Genomic DNA, 16889 nt, shown 5'->3' with positions numbered 1-16889 from the left:
CAGGGCCGATTTGAGGTATCGGTGAGGGGGCATCTCCTCGAATTCCAGCTTGTATCCCTGAGACACAATCTCTATTACCCAGGGATCCACCTGGGAGTGAACCCACTCGTGGCTGAAATTTCGGAGACGCGCCCCCACCGGGCCTAGCTCCGCCTGTGGAGCCCCAGCGTCATGCGGTGGATTTAGTAGAAGCCGGGGAGGACTTCTGTTCCTGGGAACTAGCTGTGTTGTGCAGCTTCTTTCCTCTACCCTTGCCTCTAGCAAGAAAGGACGCACCTCGGACTTTCTTGCCTTTTTGTGGACGAAAGGACTGCATTTGGTAATACGGTGCTTTCTTAGGTTGTGAGGGAACATATGGCAAAAAATTTGACTTTCCAGCAGTAGCTGTGGAGACCAGGTCCGAGAGACCCTCCCCAAACAGTTCCTCACCCTTGCAAGGTAAAACCTCCATGTGCCTTTTTGAGTCGGCATCGCCTGTCCATTGCCGAGTCCACAGGACCCTTCTGGCAGAAATAGACATTGCATTTATTCTAGAGCCCAGTAGGCTAAGGTCTCTTTGAGCATCTCTCATATATAGGACAGCGTCTTTTATATGCCCCAAGGTCATTAATATAGTATCCTTGTCTAAGGTATCCAGTTCCTCAGATAAGGTATCCGTCCATGCTGCTACAGCACTACACACCCAGGCCGACGCAATTGCCGGCCTTAGCAAGGTACGTGAATGTGTATAAATGGACTTCCGGGTACCCTCTTGCTTTCTATCCGCAGCATCTTTTAGGGTGGCCGTATCCTGTGACGGCAGGGCTACCCTCTTGGATAAGCGTGTTAGAGCTTTATCCACCCTAGGGGAGGATTCCCAGCGTAACCTGTCCGTTGGCGGGAAAGGATACGCCATAAGCATCCGTTTGGAAATCTGCAGTTTCTTATCTGGAGATTCCCAAGCCTTTTCACATAACTCATTTAGCTCATGTGAATGGGGAAAGGTCACCTCCTGCCTTTTTTCCCCATACATATGAACCCTCTTGTCAGGGACTGGGGTTTCCTCTGTGATGTGCAACACCTCCTTCATTGCTATAATCATATAACGTATAGCTTTAGCCAATTTAGGCTGTAACTTTGCATCATCATAGCCGACACTGGAGTCAGACTCCGTGTCGGTGTCTGTGTCAACAATTTGGGATAGTGGGCGCTTCTGAGACCCTGACGGCCTTGGCGACATAGGATCAGGCATGGGCTGAGACCCTGACTGTCCTAAGGTTTCAACTTTATCCAACCTTTTATTCAAGGAATTAACATTATCATTTAAAACCTTCCACATATCCATCCAATCAGGTGTCGGCGCCGTCGGCGGCGACCCCACATTAATTTGCTCCCGCTCTGCTTCCACATAGCCTTCCTCGTCAAACATGTCGACACAAGCGTACCGACACACCACACACATACAGGGGATGCTCTTTTTGAAGACAGTTCCCCCACAAGGCCCTTTGGACAGACAGAGAGAGAGTATGCCAGCACACACCCCAGCACTATATGACCCAGGAATCACACAGTAACTTAGTGTTAACCCAGTAGCTGCTGTATATAAAGCTTTTTGCGCCTAAATTATGTGCCCCCCCTCTCTTTTTACCCTCTTTCTACCGTGTTTCTGCAGTGACCGGAGTGTGTGGGTTTAATGTGGGAGCTATGGCGCACAGCTGCAGTGCTGTGCGCTACCTCAGTTTGAAGACTGGAGTCTTCTGCCGCCGCTTTTGAAGTCTTCTTGCTTCTGTCACCGGCTTCTGTCTTCCGGCTCTGCGAGGGGGATGGCGGCGCGGCTCCGGGATCGGACGACAAAGGGTGAAGTCCTGTGTTTGATCCCTCTGGAGCTAATGGTGTCCAGTAGCCTAAGAAGCAGGACCTATCTTCAGTGAGTAGGGCTGCTTCTCTCCCCTCAGTCCCACGATGCAGGGAGTCTGTTGCCAGCAGATCTCTCTGAAAATAAAAAAACCTAACAAAATACTTTCTTATAGCAAGCTCAGGAGAGCTCACTAAGTAGCACCCAGCTCGTCCGGGCACAGATTCAAACTGAGGTCTGGAGGAGGGACATAGAGGGAGGAGCCAGAGCACACCAGTATCCAAATTCTTTCTTAAAGTGCCCTGTCTCCTGCGGAGCCCGTCTATTCCCCATGGTCCTTACGGAGTCCCCAGCATCCACTAGGACGTTAGAGAAAGTAACATATATCATGGTGTAACGTTTTACTGATAATACCTTATTGGGCCTGGGATCTGAATCGGTTCCATTATGCGTTATGTAGAAAGACAGATACATCACTTACTGTGGGCCCGATTCTGATTTGCTGCGTACACATACGGAGCATTGGCGCAGAAACGAGGAACACTGGCTCCCTGAGTGAGTCTATGGTCACACGGACTGAGCAGTGTCACTGTAGGCAGAAACACATCCCAAAAGCGGCTGTGAAATGTCTACAACGCCCCATTACCTCACCAAATAGTCCCTTCCTGTCAATCACTTTGTGTTTAAACCCTCACTGCAAGCTACTGTACGGATGTGGATCCAATTTAGGAAAGCAACGGGGTAATAATTATAAAATCAAACATGAGTGCCAAAGCCCCTATGGTATATATTATATATACTGAAATAATAAGGCCTTTTCTCATCAGTTTTCTTCTACTTCCCCGAGATGGCGATAACAGAAGGATGGGCGTGGTATGTTAGATAGACTAGACTTAGGTTGACAGTGTCTCTAGGTCGAGCACTATTGGTTGACAGTAAGTAGGTCGACATGGGTTCTAGGTCGACATGAGGTTTTTTTTAGAAAATGTTGTTCTTTTCTTCGTAGAGTGACCCGGAACCCCAATTAGTGCACTGTGTCCCCTCGCATGGCTCGCGGGGCAAGGCGCCTCGCACCGCTGCCGCTGCACTCGGCACAGGTTACCGTTCCCAATTGTAGTCCACGAGGATCGTTAAGTATGAAAAAGTAAAAAAGTGAAAACTCATGTCGACCTTTTGTCATGTCGAGCTAGAGTCCCTGTTGACATAGAAACTATGTCGACCTACTTTGTGTCGACCAACAGTGGTCGACATAGACACTGTCGACCTAAGTCTCGACCTAGAGACTGGATCCCAGGAGGATTGTGGAGGTAATAGCGTTTGTTGCTGGGACCCAGAAATCTGGTGGGGTAAACACTGATGCAGGTAACCCCTTGAGAGACAAGGCTGTTTGCCTATTAATAAATAGCGCTCATAGTAACAGGTGAGTGGGGGGGGTTCCCCAGGCTATGAGGGTGGGTAACGCACAATGTGAAACACGCAACAATGCAATCACTAGCCTGGCTCCCATCTAGCTCTAGTCCTCCTGAATGGTACATCCGGGGCACCGTGGCAGATACAAATTCCCACGCCCTGTTTCCTGAGAATCAGCCTTCAGGCTAAAGTACAAAACTAGTGTTGGAAAAATAAATAGGACATTGTGGTGATAACCTCATGAAGGAGACATGGACATCTGTATCAAATATCTTCTTCACACAGATTGCTAATGCATTTCATTGATCATTTATATACATTTACTGTATCTCCATGTCAGAAAGGACTGGCTCTTCAGATTCATATAAGGAACTTGTAAATTCAAGCATTAACTCAACAGAATCCTATATAATTAAAGGCTAACGCTGCTCTTCACCTTTATGGGGGGAATTTAAGGGATTTGCGTGCCAGCGGCCGCTAGATGGCACCCGACCGAGCAATTCAAGTGGTGCTCCATAAGGGCTCGCAGAGCCCCCAGCGCGGACATTACTATTATGTTGTTCCGTCGGGCTGGTAACTAGTAAACAAATATTCAACAATTCAAATTCTGATGTTTATCCAGTGAAGAAACGTATGAGGACACGGCTTGTGCTATAATGATACGGCATAGACCTGTTTAGTGCTAGTGGGAAACCGCGCACACACAGAGCTTTTGAGTCACTATATAAAGAATACAGAGTACAGTAATCTCGCTTAGAAGTATGGGAGGCTCAGAAGTAACAGAAATATAAGAGGGATCCATACCGCCCATGAGTAAATGGTGCACTCGTTCCGCTCCACCAAGATATCCCCTTCGTATGGACCAAATATGCAGCCCCGTGGAATGATCGGAATTGTACACCAAACACCGAACCCTCCCTGGGATCTTTCCTTGACCACCAGTCCTTCCGGCAGAGAAAGCAGAGCACGGGATGGTACATTTTCTGGAACAGGAGTGTCCAGGATAAACGTTGGCGCTCCATGTTGTGGGCAGGAGTCTCTAAAGTACAAGCGGCAATCCTCACAGACTGCAACACAATGCAGGGGAATATAAAGGCATGAGACAAGTCACAAGAAATAGGCAATCAAGGCGCTATCACGTCAGCTATAGACACTGTATGTTATCCCCTAATATATATATTGATGAAGTCCAGATAGGACGAAACACGTTGGGTTTTATCAGGCATAACCCATCCTCTGAAGTTAAGCTATTGAATCCTTTTATACATTGATTTTATAGTATTATGTATTTTTGTCCTCTTGTTTTACAATAACTTATGGATGTAATTTTTTATATTTATACCCAGCTCCAGAGACAATTTTATAACCTTTTTTACTTGTGGTTTTGATATCTATTTTTACTGGTGTGATTTATATGTGAATTAAATTGTACATTATTTTTTAATATAATTTGGTCTCCCTAAACTTATGTGACACCATTGGTCGCTTAGAAACACCTTGGGGGTCATTCCGAGTTGTTCGCTCGCAAGCTGCTTTTCGCAGCTTTACACACGCTAAGCCGCCGTCTACTGGGAGTGAATCTTAGCTTCTTAAAATTGCGAACGAAATATTCTCAAAATTGCGACCACACACCTCTTAGCAGTTTCTGAGTAGCTCCAGACTTACTCGGCATCTGCGATCAGTTCAGTGCTTGTCGTTCCTGGTTTGACGTCACAAACACACCCAGCGTTCGCCCAGACACTCCTCCGTTTCTTCAGCCACTCCCGCGTTTTTCCCAGAAACGGTAGCGTTTTTTCGCACACACCCATAAAACGGCCTGTTTCCGCCCAGAAACACCCACTTCCTGTCAATCACATTACGATCACCAGACCGAAGAAAAAACCATGAGTAAAATACCTAACTGCATAGCAAATTTACTTGGCGCAGTCGCAGTGCGGACATTGCGCATGCGCACTAAGCGGAAAATCGCTGCGATGCGAAAAAAATTTACCGAGCGAACAACTCGGAATGACCCCCCTTATCCACTGTTTTCCCACATTTTTTTATAAGCACCCTTACCAATGCTTATTTCTTAAGGTGTAGCAGACGCCCTATTGTATAAGAGGGAGTGTCCTCATAGGAATAGTACTTATTTATTTCTTGATAGTCTTCTTGGTCTAACTACTAGTGTTGAGTGGCTACCGCATTTTGGCGCAGATAGCCTTCTTTCTACACACATATTATATATATTTGTCCAGATCTGTGACTCTATGACTCATTTGCTAATGCTGGGCGTGGCTAGGAGCTCTAAGTCATAGAGTCACAGATCTGGATAGGAGAGACCAGGCCTGCAAGTGTAGCGGTAAGCTCGGGTACGGCGTACCGTTAAGAATCTATCTGACCGTACGCCATACCCGCGGGCCGCCACTCACACACACCATAGCCGCCGTTAGCGGCTATTACAGTAAAAGCCACCAATGTGCTCCTCCTCCCCTTCCCAGCCCGCTGCTGTGTCAGGAAATGAGAGGAGAGTGCAGCGCGGTCCCGTCCCTCAGTGCTGCTCAGCACGACTTTGTTCTCCGGCCAGGGCGTGTATCTTCACAACTGAGCACTGGTTCATTAGCCAATCAGAGCTTGCAGGCCGGCAGCCAATCAGGAGCCGCGGCTGCCGGTATGCGAGCTCTGATCCGTTAACAAACCAGTGCTCAGTTAAAAAGATACACGCCGAGGCCAGAGACCACCAGAGTCTGACTGAGCAGCACTGAGGGATGGGCCCCTGCGCTCCGCTCTCTTCTCCGTCCCCCGACCCAGCAGCAGTGGGTGAGCAGCGGGAGGGAGGTGGGAGGTGCGAGATGCATATGTATAACTGGCATTGTGGGGCATATGTATACATGGCACTGTTGGGCATATGTATATCTGGCATTGTGGGTCATATGTATAACTGGCACTGTGGGGCATATCTGGCACTGTGGGGCATATGTGTAACTGGCACAATAGACTGTGGAGGGTGCGCGTCACCGTGACATCACGGCAGTGCTGCGGGGAGACTACAAGTCCCGGCACGCCTTGCGCGGCCAGTAAGGTACACGGTGGTTGCCGTTTCTGGTGCAGAGTGAGAGTCTGTAGTGTGCAGGGACAATGAAGCTGGTGAGAGGCTAATACCATATATTGTTATGAGGTATAAGTCCTGAGCACGCACACTGTGTATGTGATGTTATATAGGGGAAGGGGCTGTATAGTGATATATATATGAGAAATAATCTCCCAACACACACACTGTATGTGGTATTTACAAAACATTGTCTTGATACCTACATTATGTACACATAACATATTATTAACACACTAGGTCATTCATCATGACCTGCGTCCGCTCTTCACGCCATCGCAAGGGCCTACGCCCCCTTGACCATCGCACGCCCTTTGGCCGTAAAATATTTAACCACTAACAACATTATGCTTGTAGGTAATACTGCATATAATACAAATATTGGCCGCCCAAAGCATGTGCAGGGGTTAAGGGGGCGTAGCCCCTTGTGACGGTGTGAAGAGCGCCCGCAGGGCGCAATGAATCACCTAGTATATATTATATATCACACTGAGGGGCAGATGTATTAACTTTGAGAAGGCATAAGGAAATGATAAACCAGTGATATGTGCAAGGTGATAAAGTCACCAACCAATCAGCTCCAATATGTAAATTAACAGTTAGGATCTGATTGGCTGGTGCGCGTATCACCTTGCACATATCACTGGTTTATCACTTCCTTATGCCTTCTCCAAGTTAATACATCTGCTCCTGAGAGACAAACTTAACATGGACAGAAAAGAATTGTAGAGAGCTATTAGTTAATGGCAGCAATGTTTCACACCATTCTAATACCCCTTTCACACATTCAATGCCGGATCCCACCCGGGAATTGGAAACGGGTCCTTCCTGGGTGGGGGCCGGCATTGGACCCTAACAGTAGGCTTCGGCAGTCTTACCACCCGGTAATATGCCGGGTCGGGTTGCCATAGCAGCGGGGGACGAAGCCGGCAGCGGGGGCAGCGCTGGGAGATGAGCTTTTCTCCGCGCCTCTCCCTATATAGTGAACGGGTCCCAGGTTGTATCGACTCAGCAACCCGTTCACACTGCCACTGACACGGTATTCAACCCGGGAATAACCCTTCTTGTAACCCAGGTTGAATTACCGGGTCAGGCAACCCGGGAGTTCTCCATGGCCCCTTACACATCGCACAGTGACCCGTGTCGACCCGGCAATATAGCGGATGGATACAGGATTATTTGTGCAATGTGAAAGGGGTATACCAGTAACCCGAATAAAATTATACTGTTGCCACTAACGTGACCGTACTAATTGCCGGGGAAATAGGGGCCATCTAAAATGAATTCTGAGAGTTTGGAACCCCTAATAATGGGAAGCACCCGTAATGTAAGGGGTTGCTGCAAACCAAGCATTTCAGATCAGAGCTAGGGGACCAGGAGGGTACAGTGGCACTGTCAGACCCGTACCTAAATTTGGCTATGGGACTGGTAACGCACTGCTCCACCCCTTAGCCCGGGCGGCTGAGAGTGACCATGATCCACTGGGTTTTCTTTGCAGAAACTGGGCCTGATTCAGATGTGTTTGCAGTTGCTATGGCTGCTGCTTACATAGAAGCAGCAGTGATAGCGCTAATAGGAGGCTGCATTACTGATCCGAGCTGTATCCAAACATGCAGTATCTGATCTTCCCTGGCACCATCGGGCAGCTTATGCACCCATGGAGACCATGCAAGCCACCCGTCGCAGAGGCCAGGAAATCTCCATGCCACGCACTGATCCCTGGCCTCCTCCCTCCCCCTAAACACCGGTGACACGGCTTCGTTTTCACAAACAGAGACCGCCACTACCCCTCAAACGGCATCAAACCGTCAATCACTGACAGTCTGATGCCGTCCCTACTTCCCGTGTCCCAGGACCCATTCACGCACACACAGAACGGGCCCAGCACATGCTGAGAGTACCAAACATCGGTACTCTGCATCAGGACGCACCTCCAACCACATCTGAAGCAGGCCCACTATGCGTAGCGTGGCATATTAGGTGCATGGTTAGGTCTCTCTGGCAAGCCCTTGACCACAGCATACCCCCCACCCCCTGCACTAACCTATAACACCACAAGTACCCAGAGATATCACCGAGACCCACAGGCCAAAATACACGTACAGATCACTTAAAAAGGGGAATGTTGAATTCAACGGTCATCACTGTGGCAATTTTATCTGTATAATCACCAGCAACCATTGGGTGATCTGTACAGATGATACCGCTTCCTAATCCAATACAGTGCCTACAGCACAGAGCTAATGGTGTTGTACCTAGAACAATGCCTGTTGTCTGCTTTAACGTGTCCCCAGGTCACCCTTTGCTACGCCAGCGCTTGCTCCCTATCTTTAATAGCAATCCACACTAGAAAATGACAGAAATGTTCAACTCACAGAGCAACTCGTCTTCCAGCTGAGCACAGGCCTCTTCTGCGGCCTGCATGGTGTGACTAACGTCCAGGCACCTGCGGAGGAAACACAGCTCATCTATAGTCTGCAAATCATTCATTGTGTGAAACAAAAGCTAATCAGACCGAGGACATAATCAAGAGCTGAGTAATTATACCGAAATTGTTCTCATTTCCAACAATACATGACAGCCACACTGCAATCTCTTTATTGTGGAATGTGAGTGAGCAGAAAATCTACTATGTTGTGCTAATGGAGCGATTAATGACACGTGCAGTGGTGGCAACAGGACAGCAATGTTTGTCAGATATTCATTATGATACAATGGTCACCATTAACGATGATCTTCTCAGTATACGAGACTTGTTCATGGCTTTATAATCAGCGGGAAGCAATGCTCAAACCACAAGGGTGACCTGTAAAGGCCCCCTATCAAACAAAAAGAAGTGTCTGATGCGTCAGTCTGTAGAAACACAGGGGAGATCAGTGGCGGCCACCTAAAGGCTGCAGGGGAGGAAACGTTCATGAGAACGTAGTCAACGAACTCACTAGGAACTAATGACAGCGCTGATGTAGTCTGTGACCAATGAGGCATGAGCAATATGCATGAGGCACTGTGTTTCCAAAGCCCAATCTCTACACTGTATAGACAGACAATTAGATCGACCCCATATGGTCGACATGCATTACATCAACAGGGTCAAAAGGTCCACAGGTAAAAAGGTAGACAGTGGGTAAGGTTAACAGGTACAAGAGGTTGACGTGACAATGACCAACATAAAAAAAAAAAAAAAAAGGTCAAAACAAGATTTGTTTTTTTTGGGTGTGTTTTGTATGTTTAACCATATCCAAGCACAGTTAGCATAAACGTGTACACTTTTATATTGAGAAATTTAGAAAGAAATATTAAAATTGTGTTTCTCTGTCATCCTTAGGTTCAATTGTGTGGTGAGGGACAAAATATGCTTCTGTTTGCTCACATATTTTATGACTGACAGCTTCCAGCACTGGTTTTGCCTATTACATTGACCATAATTAATTTTAATTGGTACCGGACCACCAACCCAAGGCACCAGGGTCAGAGAACTCCCTGGTGGGACCCACTGCCTGAGCGCCCACTCACTCCTCTAGGGATTAGGTACCAACCTGTGCACTTCAATTACACGTTACATTATCCTCACAGACCAGCATGAGGATATTATGGTAACTTTATACGTTGACTGTGTGTTTTTATAGTGCATTGCTGCTCTGGTACTTTGCTATGCATGCACTAGCAGTAAGCCTCTATGGAGGTTGGTAACACCCCATCTGGAGACTGGCCACACCCCTGAATATGTGACCCTATCACTGCAATACCCCAGTGGGGCCTTCGTGCTCCAGTCAGACCCCTGCAAGTGCCCTGAGATACCCCAGGTGCCTGGGCAACAGTTTGAGAACCACTGCCCTTGGCATATTTTTTACTAAAATATTTAAATACATTATGTCCCTACTCCACTAGCTGTTACAGATTTTAGGGAGATTGCTCTATTCCGGACAAAAATATGCCCCAGAGGGCAGGCAACCAAACACTGGGGCAGCAGCTACCAATGTTGTAGCCTTCAGGGCTCCAATGTAGCAGTTAGCTTGCAGGAATGCTCAGTTCTCCCTGTACCTCCAGAGTTCACTCAAACTCAGGAGGCAGCAGGGGAAGACCTTCCAGAAGCAAACTGAATGCAGCTCGTTCAGTGGATAACCAGCGATGTAGGAACGCTTAGGAATAGGGATTAGGGAATACAGAATGTCGGAGTATCTGAGATCTGATCCAGAAGTGACGGTCACATGACCCCTGGAACCCGAAAGAAACCACTGGAGCCTCCAGGAGAAGGTAAGTCACCGCTGGGTCACCAGGATGAAGTGTTGACATTCCAACAGGTCATCATTTCAACACGGTCTACATGATGAATGTCTACGTTTCATACCCAACCCCTGCTATCCTCCTACACTGTTTAGTACTGAAAATAATTCCGTAGTGTCATACATATGAAAGTAATTTTATTAATTAATTTATTCATTGATGCATGTATGGTGTGTGCCTGACCTATATATTTCAAAAGAGGTTATTAATTCATATACAAGACATTAGTTTCAGTCTAATTCCTACATTAACTTGATAGATTTGTTACATGATTAATATATATATTTGCACTTCAATGTTTTTAACATTATCTATATAATTGTGTTTTGTTTTACAGATACATACATCTGTGGGGAAACAAGTAGCAAGACTTAGGGCCTTAGGGCCTAATTCAGACCTGATTGTAGCCCTGCAAAATTTTGCAGGGCTACGATCAGGCACACAGACATGCGGGGGGACGGCCAGAACAGGGCTAGTCCGCCCCGCATGTCAGGCCCGACCTCCCCCGCAGAAGTACAAAAGCATCACACAGCAGCGATGCTGTTGTACTTCAGGAGTAGCTCTTGCGCTGGCCGAGAGCTACTTGACACTGCCCTGGTCGCAGCAGCTGCGTGCGACGTCACGCAGCTGCTGCGGGCCGGCAAGGTCTGGCCATGCCTGCGTTGGCTGGACCGCGCCCACAAGACGGTGGCCGTGCCGCCCCCTCCCGCTCAGCGACCACCTCTGCCTGTCAATCAGGCACAGGCGATCGCTAGGCTACAACAGCCGTCGGCTGGCAGCCATGCGCACTTCACACCCGATCGCTGCTGTGCGAAAACGCACAGCAGTGATCGGGTCTGAATGACCCCCCCTTAATCAGGTTGCATCGCAAATACGATGCAACCACAATTTTTGAGATGGGGCTACAGCGCGTACGTGCAGGTCCCGTCCTGCGCATGCAGTTAATGTGGTCGGGTCACATTAACTGCAAACGCCTCTGCTGGACTGACAGACAGAGGCGTTCGTGGGGTGGTTGGTGGCATTTGCGGACCGCTGCGCGCGGGTGGGGTGGGGGCGTGGCTGCTGCATTTTTTGGGGCTCTGATCGATAAAATGGCGGCGGGACTCCTGCCTTCGCAGCAAGAATGCACTGGCAGGAGGCTTTCCTAGTTTCTGCGACAGCGCACTAACTGCAGCGTACAGCGTAGAGCAGTTGGCGGGTAGCATGCTGGGCGGCCTTTTCCTGCGATGGGTGTCCCCCAGCATGCAAAGGAATGGATTGCAAATTCTGCTTTTTAGCAGAGTTTGCAATCCATACTGAATGGGGTCCATAATGCAGTGTTCTCCCCAGGACCAATTTAATGGGTGCTCCACCTGGCTGTTTTTACATTACACCTAGCACGCAACTCTGGATTGGACACATCTCGCAATTTTTAGCAAACCGTCCTTGCGTAACAAGGCCTGCATATGTAACTTAAGGGGATATTTATCAAGGCTTGGAGAGAAATAAAGTGGAGAGCGATAAAGTACCAACCCATTAACCTCTGCCATGTTACAGGCTGTGTTTGATGAGCTGATTGATTGGTCATTCACATCCCTGCCAAGCGCCTTACGGGTATATAGACAGAGCTGTGAGCTAGTCAGAGTTGAACATATGTAGAGAGCCCTCTGATTATAGTCAGATCTCCTGCACCAAGGATGGGGCTGGTGTAACGCCTGGATCCGCAATCCAAAACCTCAGGCGCTATCACTAATTGATTTACATATCATATTCCGATCCTTCTTCACTTTACTACTCCATATTATGCAAGGCATTGCCTGTTCTTACATTTGTTACAACAGAATAATTTTGTCAGCAGAATGAATTGCTTCTGATTAAAATCTGGCAGCAGTAATTAAATCAAACTTAAATGGAGAAGTATAAAAATTCATTTTTTAGCAGTGAACGGGTATTTTTGTGCGCAGACGGTTTCAGTATACACTGGTAAGGAATGGTGCCTTGTAGCACTGTTGGTGGGCCACTAGGCACATCAGAGTTTTTGGCCTGCCTGGCCACGTAATTACCTACGTCGGGCACAAGTTAGATGTTACAGGATGGAATGGTATTATATAGACACTATATCACGCAAGCAAGAATAAAGAATGGCGCTCACCATATTGAAGTTGAAACACAATGGGGTCTATGTACCAAGTAATGGAGAGAGAAACTACAAACCAATCAGCTCCTAACTGTCATTTTTCAAATACAGCCTGTAACATGGCAGTTAGGAGCTGATTGGCTGGTACTTTATCTCCATCCACTTTCTCTCTCTCTCCAAGGCTCAGTAAATAGACCCATAAGGGGTCTATTCATGAAGCAGTGAAAAGTGTGGAGAAGTGAGACGGTGGAGAAGTTGCCCATGGCGACCAATCAGCTTTGAGGTAAATTTTTATAATTTGCATATTATAAAATAATACAGAGCAGCTGATTGGTTCCCATGGGCAACTTCTCCACTGGCTCACTTCTCCACACTTTTCACTGCTTCATGAATAGAACCCTATGTCTGTTAACAGCCACTGCGGCAGTTGCAGAGTTAAATGAACGTCCATTATGGAGCGTACACTTACAAATAAAGCTAGGATGTACGTGGCTGTTGAGGGCATTTTCACATCGACACAGTTCAGCAAGGACATTTACATGCAAACGAAGATTATAAGGACCCTGACGTAAGGGAAAATACAGCTGTTCGGTGCATCTGCACCTAATACTGGGCAGGACCAAGTACACAAGGATGATGGCAACCAAATGCAAATGTACACTCAGAGATCCATACAACACTGCATATGGGGGAACAGACATGTTTTCCATGTGCGTTTCTTTTAGGCAATGTTTCCTGGAGAATATGGAGATTGCCATTCTTTCTCCGTTTGTACTGTTGTTCCCATCTGTAGATCAGCGAGCAACCAATACCTTATCCTTGGAAGCAGAGAGCAACAATCTGTTTTTTCTTGTTCTTTTACTAGGCCTCCCTCCTATAGGACAGTGAGTGGCGATACGGCAGCCATGCCACCCACTCCACAATGGCAAGCAGGGATGGGAACATAACGATCTTTATCACTGTGCCATGGATGAGGCATGCCCATAATGGCCACCATTGTGATGGAGATTATCTGTGACTGGTGACTAACGTGAAAGAGATTAAAATACCTCTAACAGCTGTTTTTTAAAAGGATTCACACCACTGGTGAGTTTCATGTGCAGCAAATCCACGGTCTCTTCTGCAAACAAACTCTTCTGATGTCTACAACAAGCCCCAGATGCTGCAATGAAAGGGGGATTGTGCACACCGCAACATGTGATTCCTTTATCCCGGAGCAATCTGTTTACAGAGGCCTAATCCCTGCCGTAGCCAAACACCATATTAACGCTCATGCTTGAAGGTCAAAGTTTAGCAAATAAATGGTTTTGCTACAGGAAACAAATAATTGCCTGTACTTTTCCTAGAACTAGTACTGAGGGCTAGCTGCTGAGTACAGCATCATTCTGCACATGGCCAGAATGTTCTACAGGTGGGATCTGGACTATTAATATTCCCAGTACTACCCCAACCAGACCACAAAACCGTATTAATGAACCTTTGTTGTTGCAGCTCTAAATCCAAATCTACAAAGATATAGAATGCCAACAAATGCGCACCTCTGTGAAACTGTCTGTTCCACCATAAAGCTGTATTTTGCGTGACTATGGGGCAAATGTATGAACCTGGAGAAGGGATACAACAGTGATAAGCGCAAGGTGATAATGCGTAATCACTGCTTTATCACTTCTTCAGGCTTAATACATCTGCCCCTATAATAGCTGGGGACTCAAGAAAACAAAGTTAGTTATCGGGTCCCACAGGACGCACTCGGTCCATTGGCAGCTGAGGACACGCTCAGCCAATCCAAAGCTGCTGACATCGATCATTTAATCAGAGGAAGATTGGAATGTATGCTCTCCCGCCATCCCTTCTGCTGGATCACTGGGAGCGCAGGGAGGGCTCATTTGGTACTGCTGAATACGGTCAGTGGGGGAAGCTATTAACCATCCCCAATAATGAGCCTGCGTTCCTCCCCCAGTTGCTGTGAACTACAGCTTCAAGCATGACACTGGCTGGCAGTGCTGAAAACTCATCAACGGGTACTGACAGCAGAATACGCGAGAGTCCACCTGCTGCAAATAGATAGGGAGAGTTGTGGTTTGTCTGGGACTAAGAGGAAGCTGCAGGGACTTGGGATTGGTGAGGAAAAGTAGCGGCTAGGCCTGTGTGATTGGTACAGAGGGGTTCACCGAGCCTATGGGGTCAATAGGGAATTGGAGTTGTTGGAAGGGGTCAATGGAGGAAAAGATGAAGAGGGGCTTAACTATCCATGGCAGAGGGCAGGCTACTTGCTTTGAGAAGTGGACTGAGATGGAGGGGGAGCGGTTATTCTTATCAGAGAGAGGACAGATTGTTTTTGAGAATAAGGGGATGCTAGGGCTGTGATGGAGAGGGGCCTGCATATGTGTACACTCAAAGCAAATCTCTGCAATCTCTACTTCTATCATTCAGTGATCACAATTACTCAGCAGACATGTAGCCAATAGAATCTGGCCGTGAACACTGCGGAAAATAGCTACATTGTATGTCTCCCCCTCCAATAGCTCGCTGGAGGAAAAGGAGTAACCAGGCTTTGGTGCCCTATTTGTTCAAAAGTTTGTAGTGCATTTAACTAGGGACTTCTGGCCAATCATGTGGGGAGGTCTGATTGTACAGTATTTCATGGTTTGTGGGCATGTGTATATATGAGATTTGTGAGGAGGTATGATGTCATGCGTATTTAACGGTCCAGAGTATCATGTGGGGGAACAAAATTTTACATTCCAATGGGACCCAGGAACAGCGAGTTAGGACCCCAATTACTGCAGTTTAAGTCATGGGTCACCTATCACAAAGTTTATTTATACAATGGTGCCCCACTTTATTACACAGGTGGTATACACGAGGGGGGGGGGTAGGCAGAATATCAATAAGTAAAAATACGTACTGTCGAGCAGAGCGGGGGGGTACAGATATATAGAAACCCCCTCCCCATGGGTCCTGTCTCCTGGCACTCTCTCACCTGTCACCGAAGACGCTCTCCCCCTGACTACTTACACCCTACACACTGCCGTTTAAAGTAAATGCCATCAAAAGGGTTTCAGTATTATTCAAAAATATTAACCTTTTCATTTAATAATTATTATTTAATGCGTAATCACTTTTTTGCCAGGTAAAAATAAGCACAATAAATACTGAATTGTTTATACTGGGAATAGGAAATCCTAGTTCTAATTACCTCTACCAGCATTTCATGCGCTGGGCATGTTTTATTCAGATGCTTACGTTCAGATAGATATTCAGCAGCCCATACATGTTTATGGCTATATATGAATGGTGTTCTATTGTACCTGCTTGGATTACATGCACCCTCAGTTATCTGTGCATCTATGTTTAACACATAGGGGGGTATTCAATTGTTTGAAAAGTCAATTGGGTGTCTGTTTTTTCCTATCTAATAGACAGGAGAAAACAGACACCCAACCGACTTTTCAAACAATTGAATATTCCCCATCGTGTGGCAGAAGACCCAGCCCACCTGGTCAAGGTGGCCGCCACAGAACTGAGGGGGTTAATCCCTTGTGCTGCAGCACCATTTTCATATGACCTGGCGGTACTGCACGCCCTGTACTGTAGATGTATATTTAATGACGTATCTTAACATGTTTGATTTAATGTGCTGTGCGCAGTCATGGAATTGGGGAAATGCATGTTTGAATGTGTAGACTGAGCATTTCTGTTACTTATTTTGTATTTTATTTTATAAACAGTTACCATCTCCTGTGACATAGGAAGTGATGGTAATTGTCCTGGCTCTAGCAGGGCTTTGGTGTTGATTGACCAAGCCTTTCTTTTCAGTACATTCTTTGAAATGCACCTTAGTGGGTCTCCTGTGTGTGGGTCTTTCACCGCTTTCACATTGCAAGCACGGGTCACACCTGTAAATTGTACACAGAACCTTCCCGAGTAAAACCCTCACGAGACCCTTTTCAGACTGGCAACGCGACACGGCAATATGCTGGGTCAGGTTGCCATCGAAGGCGAGAGCGGCGCTGGCGTCATCAAAGGTGGGTGCGGAGGCAGCGCTTGGAGAGGAGATCATCTCCACGCCACCTCCTGCATACTGTGAATGGGTCCCTGATCGCATCGACACAGGTTATCCGTTCACACCGCACCTGACTCGGTAATAACCCTGC

The 16889-nt window shown here is 47.1% G+C and overlaps 1 protein-coding gene across 3 annotated transcripts in view; it reads right to left on the bottom strand.

Moving 5' to 3' along the window:
• Nucleotides 1–16889, bottom strand: part of LOC134966103 (E3 SUMO-protein ligase ZBED1-like) — a 139602-nt gene that overhangs the window by 82477 nt on the left and 40236 nt on the right. For 2 of the 3 annotated variants that reach the window (XR_010188588.1, XM_063942583.1), the window contains exons 2-3: nucleotides 8708–8778; nucleotides 4049–4311 (exon numbers count right to left, since the gene is read on the bottom strand). The exons of the other annotated variant lie outside the window; for it this stretch is intronic. Coding sequence is in view for 1 of the 2 variants with exons in the window: in XM_063942583.1 (XP_063798653.1) it covers nucleotides 4049–4311; nucleotides 8708–8756 (312 nt within the window). In the remaining variant the exon portion in view is untranslated. The remainder of the gene's footprint in view (nucleotides 1–4048; nucleotides 4312–8707; nucleotides 8779–16889) is intronic. 3 annotated transcript variants of the gene reach the window in all.

The sequence above is a fragment of the Pseudophryne corroboree genome, chromosome 10 (assembly GCF_028390025.1).
Source record: "Pseudophryne corroboree isolate aPseCor3 chromosome 10, aPseCor3.hap2, whole genome shotgun sequence".
NCBI classification, from domain to species: domain Eukaryota; kingdom Metazoa; phylum Chordata; class Amphibia; order Anura; family Myobatrachidae; genus Pseudophryne; species Pseudophryne corroboree.
The sequence above is the reverse complement of the archived record's forward strand: the minus strand, read 5'-3'. Positions and strand labels throughout refer to the sequence as shown.